This window comes from Sycon ciliatum, chromosome 13 (genome assembly GCF_964019385.1).
Source record: "Sycon ciliatum chromosome 13, ocSycCili1.1, whole genome shotgun sequence".
Taxonomy (NCBI): Eukaryota; Metazoa; Porifera; class Calcarea; order Leucosolenida; family Sycettidae; genus Sycon; species Sycon ciliatum.
In genome coordinates, this window is record NC_088655.1 from 21500126 (window position 1) to 21513036 (window position 12911).

At 48.8% G+C, this 12911-nt stretch overlaps 1 protein-coding gene across 1 annotated transcript in view; it reads left to right on the plus strand.

Moving 5' to 3' along the window:
• LOC135829439 (uncharacterized) overlaps positions 1–4986 on the plus strand; it is a 10411-nt gene extending 5425 nt beyond the window's left edge. Inside the window, exons 5-7 of the mRNA XM_065341845.1 lie at positions 268–415; positions 1621–1833; positions 3668–4986. Of these exons, the coding sequence (XP_065197917.1) occupies positions 268–415; positions 1621–1833; positions 3668–3793 (487 nt within the window). The 3' untranslated portion in view covers positions 3794–4986. The remainder of the gene's footprint in view (positions 1–267; positions 416–1620; positions 1834–3667) is intronic.
• The last annotated feature ends 7925 nt before the right edge of the window (positions 4987–12911 follow it).

Sequence of the window (12911 nt, forward strand, 5' to 3'; positions counted from 1 at the left end):
CTCGATCAGCACAGAATATGACACGAGTCCCAGGGCACGGTCAACAGCTTATTCGTCTTGTGTGTGTGTATGTGTGTGTGCGTGTGTGCGCACGCATGCGCTTTTACATGGGTGTGTGTACATGTGTATATTCTTGTGTGTGTGTGTGTGTGTGTGTGTGTGTGTGTGTGTGTGTGCGTATGTTTGTGTGTGTGTGCATGTGTGTGTGTGTTCGAATGCGTGCGTGCACATCGTGTGTGTGTGTGTGCATGTTGTACGTGATTACAGGTGCGCAGAGTACGTCCGCACTAAATACATGAATTACGGAGCCTTCTACGCACCGAGCCGTGCCTGGCTCAGCTACGACCAGACCCGGATCTTCCTCAGCAATGGTCTCACTGTCGCTACCAGCTCAGATCTCAACATCGACTTACAGGTACATATACATACATTTCGATCGTACAGTGCTGGCAACTGAAATCCGACCACCTGGGCGGCGCGTTCACTTTCTAGCGGCCTCTATTTCGGGTCTTTGCGATGTGAGCGCACCGCTCAGGCGGCCGGATTTCAGTTGCCAGCACTGTAGTTTCCATCGTATCTAGCTCTTTTAGCCCAATGGCGAGCAAGCTCGCCGTGATGCCAAGATCACAGGCCGGAGTCGCTGGCATGGCTCAGCAGCACTGGTTCCGTCCTGCAGCCCCTACTCTTCCCATTGTTGTGTTGTCCTGTTACTTCCCCCCCCCTCCCTCTTCTGACGAGTATGTTGTGACGTCAGTAAAAAATTAAGAAATGTATAATGGTGTCCAGCGTGCAACTAGGCTGTCCACGGTTTTTTTAATTAAAAAAAAACTAAAATGGCATTATTGTGTGGAGCAAGCGCCTGGGGAGACAACAATTTAAGAACCGCGATGAAGAGGATAAGCTGAATTGACATTGGTCACTTTATTGGACATGTGACAACGAACAATGGTGAAGACGGAGATTGAGACATGACCAATTGGGTGCAGTGAAGCCTACGCACATCGAAAAATGTGACTACGAACAGAACATGATTTTTCTTTCTCAATCCGTTCTCTTTGTCTCGTACAATGTTGCACATTATTTCTATTCATTGTCATCAATTATGTCGAATACAGTAACCAAATGTCAATCAGCTCATCGTCTTTACAGAGAAACCTGTCTAAGACGACCGCTCCAAGGACCTTCAAAACATGGTCTCTATTACCAGGTGGTCTCCTTATCCAGGGTCATTTGACTGGAAGTAGCATACCTTGGTCATGGTTGCAGTGGTCTTCTGGGTGAGGTGGTTGCCTTAACAGGTTCACAAGTACAGTGAAACCTGTCTAAGGCGACGACTGAAGTAATCCTCAAAACAGGGTCTCCGTTACCAGGTGGTCTCCTTATCCAGGGCCATTTGACTGAATATTGCATCCCTTGGACCTGATTGGTCTTCTGGGACAGGTGGTCTTCTGGGACAGGTGGTCTTCTGGGACAAGTGGTCTTCTGGGACAAGTGGTTTTCTGGGACAGGCGGTCATCCGGGACAGGTGGTCCTCTGGTACAGGTGGTCTTCCGGAACAGGTGGTTTTCTGGTACAGGTGGTCTCCTTGACAGGTTTTACTGTGCTACGTTTACGCTGCAGATCGGTCGTGCTCTCAACGGAACCTGGGAAAGTCTGTTCATACACTGGATGGATCAGGAGAAGAAGGATCCCTATCACGAGATTCTGGCAATGCAGCGCATTCCGGATCCGTCGTCCTGGCAACAATGGCGTCTGGTCATCAATCGCTTCTCATGGCCGTACCTGAGAGCCGAAGCGGAGCCCGTGTCTATTCCCACGCCGACCAATCTAGGGGTAAGCGAAACATTGTTCTATCGGTATGCATGTTTATGCGTGTACATATTGTGGTGTCCATGTGTGTGGGGTGGGGGACTGGGCGCGGATTGAGAGGTGGAGAAAGGGAGGCTGCGCAACATTTGAGTGGGTTCTCGAAACTATGTATGTCCGCCTATTCCCCACCGATTAATTATGATTACTATAAGCATAAGTATTCATAAGTTCAGGGGAGTTCTGAAGGAGACAAAAGGACGAAGTATAATTGACTGTCACCATGCTAGAGCTAGACACCAACACTTAATAGGGGTGAAACGAATATACCGAACATTCGACTATTCGTTCGTTAGGCCACAGCGAACGAACATTCGTAGTTCTCACGAACATTCGAACTTTGAAAATGTGCGTACGGTACGATAAACCCGTAAAAACATCACGATCAGTCACGATCGTTTCACACACCGCCTGTAGAATATGTGTAGCTGCGTGCTTGTGACCAGCGCTGCGCCAGGTGGTACACGACCCCCGCGCGCGCGCGGTTCACGATCTGAACCGGCACTTGGCTGGAGTCGGGGCGACGACATGTAGACGAACATCGAAACAAAGCACGAGTACTCGTACATGTACTTACATATTTTGGCTGCTCGCTCTTCCTTTGACTACTTCGTAGTTTTCTTTTGTTTCGAGTTTGCACTGTTCCCATGTCAGAAACTGTTTTTGGTCGTGCTCCCCGTTCTGTTGTTTGGGATCATTTTACAAAATCCGGGGATGAGAAGTCAGCTACCTGCAGGATTTCCCGCAGCGTATGTTTATAGTATGGCAAAACGGCGAGCAACCTCTATGCGCACCTGAAAACACAACTACGGTAACTTTCAGCATTCTTCTGTCGTCTCTGGGAGTGCAGTTATTTCTACGGCATCAACACTGAACAGGAAGCAAGTTGATGACAAACGTTGCTGTGACGCAACGTTCTGGTCCTCAGCAGTGGCAGTATGGCGTTGTTCAGTTGGAGGCCATTGTGCCTCAACTTTTGAAAGCATCATAAAAGACGTACTGTAAAGTTAGAAACTTTCGCAAGTGATACAATTTCGCTACTTTCGCGGCCATTGCGCATTCTGGAGAAGAAAAATCGCCACAAACTGCAGTACGTGCATTGTAGACAGCACAACTACAAGATTCAAAAAAGGTAAAAATCGAAAAAAAATTCTCATCACAAACCAGCCGCATTCATGAAAACGCAAAATGTGTGCGCCACAAAAGTTTATTGCTATACTGTATTCAAAAATTCCACTATTTTCTTGCCTATGCCGGTTCGTGCACGAGCACGCGCGTGCGACGAGAATGTTAGAGAATGTTCGTTCGTTCGTTAACATCAAGAACGTTTGAATACTCAAATTTTATGTTCGTTTCAGCCCTAACACTTAAGAGCAAAGATACTCTGCCACTGCGTTATGGTCGCATTGCTTTTCCAGCAGAGCCCAACCCGAGTGTTCAACATGCTCTTAAGACTTCAAAACTCATGACTCCCTTGAAAGTCCATACATCTGAGCGAGTTGGCAAGGTCAAAAAAAGCTGAGTGTAACTAGCAATACTTGAGCCAGGCACCCCCGCTTTGGAAACTTTCTTCTCTACATAACTGTGCGGAAAGCAATGAGTGGCTTATCAACTGACAACTACTGTATTTGACTGCTGCTCTGTGTATGTTTGGCTAGCTGTCCCTAGGCATCAGTAATGTTACATTACTTGAACAAACTTCAACTTCAGTACTTCAGCTATACAAATGAAAATTGGAATGCAGAAATACAGGCTCAGATCTAGTTGTCTGTACATGCATCTTCTATCTTCCTTTCTGCAGATCAATCCTTTCGCGTTCGGCGGCCAGATTCACTTCCACGGGGGGCCGAAGGCTGCCATCGCCATAGTGAACTACTCGGATAGCAACGGACTGTACACGCCTGGCATTGCCTACATCAAGCTATAGGACGTGGAAATGCCTGCTCGCCTATACTAAAGCGATAAGCTTTCATGGCACGTACATTTTTCGTTTTCAACAATTGTACTGGTTCACCAATCACCATAAACGACTTTTCTCGATTTTGCCTCTTCAATTGGTTCTTGCACTGTTATCAATCACTGTACAGAGCAGTTCACGGTGATTTATATCTGCGAATGTTAGATGGGTGCGTCAATGGCGAAATTAATCTCCAGCGGAAGTGCCTCACGTTACGGTAATAGTTATGCAGGCTGATTTCCCTCTGCTTTGGGAGCTGCATCTGCGCCTTTGATCCGGAAGGGTGGTGGCATTTCTAGTCCTACAGATGCGGAATGCTCAGCCTAATTGAGTATAACCGTGCATTTTCCCCTCCTAACTACCTGTATCTAATATATTCCTGCAACACATTCTCAGTGCACACTGTTGTTTGCATCGATCCGATTTCCTGTCCATTTCCTAACCGTGCCATCAACCTTCCTCTACACTGCTCTTTTTACTGCCTAACCCCATATGCAAATCTACGTCCCCATCTTGGTCCTGTGATCCAGTATGGCGCCTTCTCGGTGCCACACAATATCCATAATTAAATGTTCTTTCCAGTGGTTTTGCACATGCTTTCACGGAAGCGATTAAATTTTAGATATGAACAGGCCAGCGGAATCTCTATAAAAGCTCGGACGTATAGGCGATATCTTGGCTCTGGCATTTCTGTTTATTTGAAGGTCACATTACAGAAAAATCGAGAATGATCTCTCTCTCTCTCTCTTTCTTTCTCCATCTCTATCTCTCTCTATCTCTCTATCTCTCTATCTCTCTATCTCTCTATCTCTCTATCTCTCTATCTCTCTATCTCTCTCTCTCTCTCTCTCTCTCTCTCTCTCTCTCTCTCTCTATCTATCTCTTCTGTTTGTGAGGCCATGCTCTCATGATAGGGAAGAATTGTGGTTAAAACGCACCCGAGTAAATGGTGGTAAACAGACACATCTGGGTAAATGATGGTAAATGCATCCCTTCCCACACAGCGCTGTCTGAGCTGCAAACCACCATCTCTCCCGGTGTGTGTTAGCCAACATTTCTCTGCTGTATATTATTATTTTGCCATGCATGTTGTTGTATTGGAATCCTCACATCATAATTGATCTTTTTTTTTGGCGGTAGAGACAAATCATGGTTGCTCTTTATCCTGGAGATTGTCATGGGGTACCTGGAGGGGGGGGGGGGGGGCGGTGAGGGTGAGACTTTCATAGACACCGGACCGGGCTGGTGTCCAGAATACATCACTGTGTAGTTCTGGTCACTTGATCGCTGATCTCAGCTCCTCCCCCCCCCCCTCCAACACCAGTCACACATACGTTGACAACAACGACAACAATGACAACGAAAACAGATACTTCTTATTGGCCACTGGACGACATGATAATATAGACTTGAAACAACAACGACGAGGACGGCAACAACAACTTCACGAATGTTGCCTAGATAGTCGAAATATCCTGCGATGGTAATAATGGCATTGGATGAAGCAAGTTATGGAGCAGCTAGAGCGTAAAGGCACAGTACAGCATATTATGTGTTTAAGGAACAAACAGAAATCAGAAAGTGTTCATACAAGATTAGTGAGGGTTGATTCAGATGAACGCACCACAGAATCCTTAAAAAAAGTTATGGGAATTCGAACAAAGTAATCTTTAGACGCCACACGCATGCGGCAGGCCAAGCAAGCAAAAGCGGCAAATGACCGGTTTGTAACTTAAGCCTAAGTTAAGGCAATACCTGTAGTCACTCTTTTCGAGAATCACCGACCGAATCACCGACCGAATCACCGACCGAATCACCGACCGAATCACCGACCGAATCACCGTCACCGTCACCGTCAATCCCGCTAGGCAATAGTAATGTGTTGTTCTGGTGGTTATCTAATTGGGTTTTAAAATATGAGTGTATACTGTTTTATTGTTACGGTCAATGTCCGCCTCGCTAATCACACTTATTGTGACATTGCACAATAAAGATCCTGTCTCTGTGACGGCTATTCGTACATGTTGAAGGTTGTAACGTGATGTGTAAGAAACACAGGCTCACACTCAATCACTGCTTCAGGACAATGTTAAGGAGATTGGGTTGTGGGTCAGAATGGGTGCTAGATTGGTGCTCTCGACCGGCTCCGTGTGCTGACACGGACGAACATTGTTGAACTGACTCTTGCAAATGGGGTGGTGCAAATCCAGATTTACTGTGATGCGGTCTGTGTCCGGGATAAAGCAGGATGTCCACTGCCACGGCATTGCCCAGGACGGATAGTGTAGATCTAGAGATTCTCCCGCATCACCACTTGCAGCCAGTCAATATACCGGTGTGCATTATGTGGTAGTCATGGTGATACTCCCAGGCGCTAACTTAAGGCCTGATGGATGGATGGATGGATGGATTGATGGATGATCAATGCTGCACCTAGTTGTACGGTGCGGCTGCAACCAATCGATGGCACTGATGATGTTTACATCTACATGTACATGTATGTGGTGGACGTAACTTATGTATCTCCGATGAAGCAGTGCTGCTTGTGTCGTTGTAAGTGAATAATTACGTTGGTTTCGGAAGATACAAAGGTAAGCTATAAGGCTTTGGAAGGTGTCGGCTACTAGAGCAACTCCGTACGGTCGGAGACAATCTTCAATTTAGACATGAAAAAGGTCGTTACAAGTAGTGCTGATTGTGGTCGAGAAGGTTATGTGCATTCTCACAATCAAGTCATGTTCCTCGGTTCTCCACTTTTAGACTGGCTGGCAGAAAGGTTATGTTTTCTGTGCAGGGTCCAAAGTGACCGGTGGGTCCAGAGCTTCAACCGTATCCAACTCAGGGCACATGTAGTCATGGGAAGCGTCGCTACTGTCCAGCGCTGCAATGCCTTCACGCACAGGACACACGTATTGACTGGGTGGGTCGCGACTGTCCAGCGCTGCAGCACCTTCACGCACGGGAGCCATGTATTCAATGGGAAGGTCGCGGTCCAGCTCCGCTGTGTCTTGAAGTACAGGACACATATATCCAGTGGAAGTGTCGCAGTCCTGCGCTGCTGTGTGTTGAAGCACAAGACACGTGTATTCAGCGTCGAATTGGCGCGCTGCATCCTCATCACGCACTGGACACATGTATTCAGCATCGAATTGGCGCGCTGCATCCTCGTCACGCACTGGACACATGTAATCGGCTTCTCCAGTGTTGCACTCCCGTGCTACACATTGTTGTTGTTCAAGCACTGGATAGGGATGCTGTACTGAACTGCAAGGCAAACAGGCAGTGCCTTCCAGTGGTAAACACATGCTCACAGCGCACGAGGAACACTCCGAGACCACGCCATCTTCCAGCGTAGAGTACACGCGCTCCACTGGGGATTTCAAGGAGGCTGTGTCCTTGATTCCTGAATGTGCGCGCAGTGTCGTCGCTCGCTGCTGCAGTGCGCCACCTTTCTCTGCAGTTGGTTGGGTGGACTCCACAGAACCATGGTGCTGCTGCTGCTGTTGCCATGTTGTGGTATCCCGCGCAGTTGAGTTTCTACACGGCGGTGGTGGTGATGGCGGCGGTGGCGGTGGTGGTTGGCCTTCCAGAACTGAATATGCCTGCTTCAAGGGTGCATGGCATTCAGCAGCAACAGCAGCAGCAGCAGAAGTTGCTGATGTGCTCCCTGGCATTTGATGGCTGAGTACCGAAGTGCAACTGCCGTACACTACTGGATCTTCCGCGGCCGGCGTGGACAGGTAACTGTACTCTGTGTCACAGTGGCCTGGGGGAAGCGAGTCCCATTCTGAGAGCCACTGGTTGCTGCTACTGACCTCGTTCGGGAACACCGACACACGCCTGAAACCCGACGAAAAGACAGAAGACACGCTTCGATGCTGCTCGTCGGAAAAGCCGCTTTCCACACGCTCCAAAGTATTGACCATCTCAACCCGCCCTGAACTGCTGCTAGGGAAGAGTCCCACATCCGAGCCAAACAAAGAGATTCTCATGCGCTCCCATATAGACACGCGTGTTTCCCGGCTGTCCGTACTTTTGTCCTCTCTCTGAAACTGCGCCAGTGTCCCATTAGACCGGGCTGTGAAGGTCTGCTCATGAGCCGCATCGCCTCCTGCGACAACATCCAGCATGCCCAGAATGGCGTACGTACGTACATACATACCCGTATGCATACACACAAACCCTGTATCACACTAGCACCTACACGCAGGACAGATAAGTGGACTTATAAACTGACAGGCAAATGGACGGGCTGGCAGACAGAAAGACGGATGAACGGAGGAGTGGATTGCTGTACCAATGGATGAATTCATGGATGGATGGATTCATGGATGGATGGATGGATGAATAGATGGATGGTTGGATGGATGGTTGGATGGATGGTTGGATGGATAAATGAATGAATGGATGGATACTTGGATGGATGAATGGATGGATGGTTGGATACTTGGATGGATGGACGAACGGATGGAGGCATGAATGGATGGATGGACGAAGGGAAGGATGAATGGATGGATGGGTGGATGGACAGACGGACGGATGGAGGATGAAGGGATGGATTGATGAATGAATGGGTGACTGCACAGGTACAGTACATGTAATCTGCAGGCATGGCAGGTAGTTTGGTTTCAAGTCAGCAGGTAGATATCTATGTATGTAGCAGGCAGATCTAAACTGGGTATGTACAATCCTGCTGCGTGAGATCCAGTCGCGTCACTCAAGTTTGCGCCTTGCACCTTTTCGCAGCCCAGTGTTCGCAGATCTGGGGGCTGCGCAACGCACGGCGCGTACTTGAAGCACGCGACTGGATTTCATTGAGTAGCACTGTAGTACATAGCCAGCTAACGTGGAGTCACGAGTCTCACAAACAACCTGCAGTCTGTGTACCATGGTTGGCCTGTCTTTCTCAACCTAAGATCAAAATATTTTAGAGGATTCTTTGGCACCGAAATCCCCCCACCCACCCCACACCCCGACGCTCACCCTCCCCCTGCCTTCACACCTGACCCCCCCCCTCCCCTCCCTTGCCCCCTGCCTTCACCCCTGAGCATAGCTATGACTTCACAGAACTCACGATTGATGGTGTCTGTGTCACGGACGTTTCCAGGGGCGGATTTTCTCCGGCGGAAAATCACCATGGCAATAAAGATGCTGATGATGACCACGGCGAGCAGGATGCCGGAGATGAACATGATGGGCATGCTGGTTTCACTTCCTCCTGCTCCTGCTGGTGCTACGGTGGTGTTGTTGTTGTTGTTGTTGTTGTTGTTGTTGTTGTTGTTGTTGTTGTTGTTGTTGTTGTTGTTGTTGTTGTTGTTGTTGTTGTTGTTGTTGTTGTTGTTGTTGTTGTTGTTGTTGTTGTTGTTGTTGTTGTTGTTGTTGTTGTTGTTGTTGTTGTTGTTGTTGTTGTTGTTGTTGTTGTTGTTGTTGTTGTTGTTGTTGTTGTTGTTGTTGTTGTTGTTGTTGTTGTTGTTGTTAGGCTGTGGTGTGTGGGTGGTTGATGCTTCAGAGCTAACGGATGTGTTACCCATCACCTGTGCCGCGCTGGAGGCTGCAAGAATCCAGACAATACGGAACACAATCCAGACACTTTCTTACTTTAAAACAAAACAAAAAAGGTCCAACAAGACACTTTGGAGCCAGGTCTCATACATTCGTGGCATATTGGATCGGGATCGTGTACATACGTGTGCATGATTCTACTTCCATGTACTCATATTGACAGGTGTAGAGCATAGACTACTTTCGTGCAGGCAAAGCACACCTCACTCAAGTGCATGCAGCGCATCCTGCTTTGTCACTTTTCACTTCTGTTGACCGCATGCACTTGCTTCAGAGCGCACTTCAACCATGTTGCAATCAACCCTGCCAGCCAAGATGGCACCTTTTGATTAGTTTTGGTCGCTGTACGCAGGTTTGAATATGGCACTTGGTACACTAAAATTTGGTCGCTGGTTGCGCAAGGCATCTGGTCACTATACCCGATGCAGTGTCTGTGTAGAACTGTCCGTGCATGGAAAAACGATCAGGAAAAGCAGGTGGTCGCTAAACGCAGGTTTACCGTGACAATCACTAGAAGTCATGAATATCAGACAAGTTTGTAAGGCACCGCAAAGCAGAGAAACTTACGGAGTGATTCTTGACACACCTGGGACGAGTGGTGGACATAGCCTGCATTGCAAGAACAGTGATATGAGCCGTCCGTGTTGACGCAATGAGAGATGTTCGTGTTGCACACGCTGCCTCCATTCAGGACCAAGGTGCTGGCTGGATCAGTGACTGCGATAGGAGACTGTGTGATACTAGTCATTGTACTACTGCTCAACAAACTGCCACTGCACTCGTTCACATCCAAACAATACGGAGATAGGGTTGAATTGTATGAATACCCCGCAGGGCAAGCACACAGAAAAGAACCGAACATATTTGCACATCTGGCAGCTCCACCGCAGACTGCAACTTGCGCGGAGCACTCGTCAATGTCCACACAGCCCGACGACGTGATACTGCTCACAGCTAGGCCAGTCGGACAGATACATACATAGGATGCAACGGTATTCATACATGATTGGTCTCCCTGGCATTGGTGATTGGACAGTACACACTCATCTAAATCGGAACATCCTGACAATGAACTAGCATTCTCTTTGTACCCGGGTAGACAAGGACACTGGTAAGAACCGTCAGAGTTTCTGCACTTCTGCTCAGAGTTACACCGATGCGTCCCTTGCAAACATTCGTCATCGTCCAAACAGCCCGTTTGGGTGCTGGTGTACCCAGATAAGATACAAATGCAATCGTAAGACCCGTCTGTATTGGAACATGTCTGCTCTGAGCCGCTACAGCTAGCAGCACCTTCCAAACATTCATCAATGTCTGAACAGCCTGCGGTAGATGCTGAATGACTCCTGAATCCTGGTGAACATGAGCAGTTATACAAACCGGGATGGTTCAAACAACGCTGTTTGGAGCTGCACCGGTGAACACCTAGTGCGCACTGATCGATGTCAGCACACCCCTTGATTCCATTAACGGTGGTTGTTGAGTAGCCCAGCGGACAATTACAGACAAAGGACCCGGGGGTATTCTCACAGGACTGTATTGCAGCACAGTCGTGACTGCCACGCGAACACTCATCATAGTCCTGGCAGACCAAGAAGCCATGGATGCGCTGGGTCGCGTAGCCTTGCATACACGTACACGTATACGAACCGACTGTGTTCGTACAATCCTGCAGTGCCCAGCATTGATCAGTCCCCGTCTCACATTCATTCACGTCCCAACACACGGACACGCCGTCGCCAGCACCTGAGTTGAAGGCATAGCCCGGCGGACAGGAGCAGGAGAACGAACCGGCAGAATTCAGGCAGAGCTGCCCCGGCCGGCAGTCATGTGCGCCACTTACACACTCGTCCACGTCACGGCACGGCAGGCTTGAGCCGTCCCTACGGGTATATCCTGCCTTGCAGAAACACGAGTACGAGCCCGGGGTGTTCCGACAGACGGCACCCGTACCGCACAACCCCGGCTTGAGAGAGCACTCGTCATTGTCCGCACAACCACCGCCCCGTCGGGACAAGTAACCATGAGGACACGATCGGCACTCGTACGAACCCGCCGCGTTCACACACCTCCCCGTTGGGAAGCAAACGTTCGGCGTCACGTTACACTCATTCACATCGTCACACCCGGATCCGACCTGCCTGTAGCCCTGCCGGCAATCACAACGGAAACTCCCCGCTATGTCCCGGCAGACCATGTGCTTCTCTGGATCGCAGTGGTGCATTTCAGTTATGCACTCATTGGTATTCCTGCACTTAAATGCTGACGAGGTGGGATCATACTCATAGCCGTAAACACACCGGCAGTAATAGGAGTTGGCGGAGCTCATCTGACGGCAACCGCACGCCGAGGTCGGCGAAGTGCAGAGATGCGATCCTACCTGCCATGAATCACCAGCCAAGACTGAATGAAGAGTGCAGACGCGCACGCACACCGAACACATGCACACACAGACACGTACACACACATACACACACACACACACACACACACACACACAAAGACAGAAACGTGCATGCACACACACACACACACACACACACACACACACACACACACACACACACCATGTACCATGTACCATGTATACGCCCGTCACAAGAGAATCTTGGAAAGATGACTCAATTGGCTATTGACCTGCCCAACGACCAACACCCCTCAAATTTCCAAACTCTGGGTGGCCTTGGAAAAGATCCACGCACGCACTTCAAAGTGAAGCAAATCTTGCACTTACACATGCTCACTGCCAGATAATGGACACATGGGTCTCCCCTTGCGAGAGGGTGAGGAGATCAATTTGACGAGAAAATTGGCTATCAATTTAAACCACCCAACGGCTTCCAGTGCTTCCCCTCCAACCGGTTTACTTGCAAAATGTGGACCTGCATATGCGTTCGGCACATGGCACTAGGGAGGTTTAGTCCCACGTCATCCGTGTGTACTTTACTTGTGTGTACCACGTGATACTCAGTGACCCACGTACAGACGTTTTCTGATTCACGACATACCGTGTATGGAGGCTCACCCACGTTTCGCCAGAACGTCGGTGAAAATCAGAACGGAGTGCATTGTGCAAGCTGTGAGGGTGCTCAGCTGAAGAAGTTTCCGAAGCACGAAATCAAAATATTCGATGAGCTTCGAAGCTTCGTCTTTGACCACGTTTGGACCTTTCGCTTCATGTTTTTCACGGTTTGTTCTGTGTGACTAAAGACAACATTGCAAACATGGGTCCATTGCATGAACTTTACATGTATCACCCACGTTCCCATATCCGCTAAGTGGGACTAAACCTCCCTATTAAGTGGGCAGGGGGACACGTTTGAAAAAGAAACCAGTAGTGGCGACGGAGTAACCTCGGTCTCCCGGATTTAACTGCATTTAGCCATGCGTCCAGTGAAGGTAACGCTTGCTACACCCTAGATTCGTGAAGTACAACAGAGCTAATTAAAAACTTTTTAAGTTCAGAACACGGTGGTTGGTACGAGCATTGCTGCAATAACAGCTCTCCCAGGGGCGTCGAAATCGG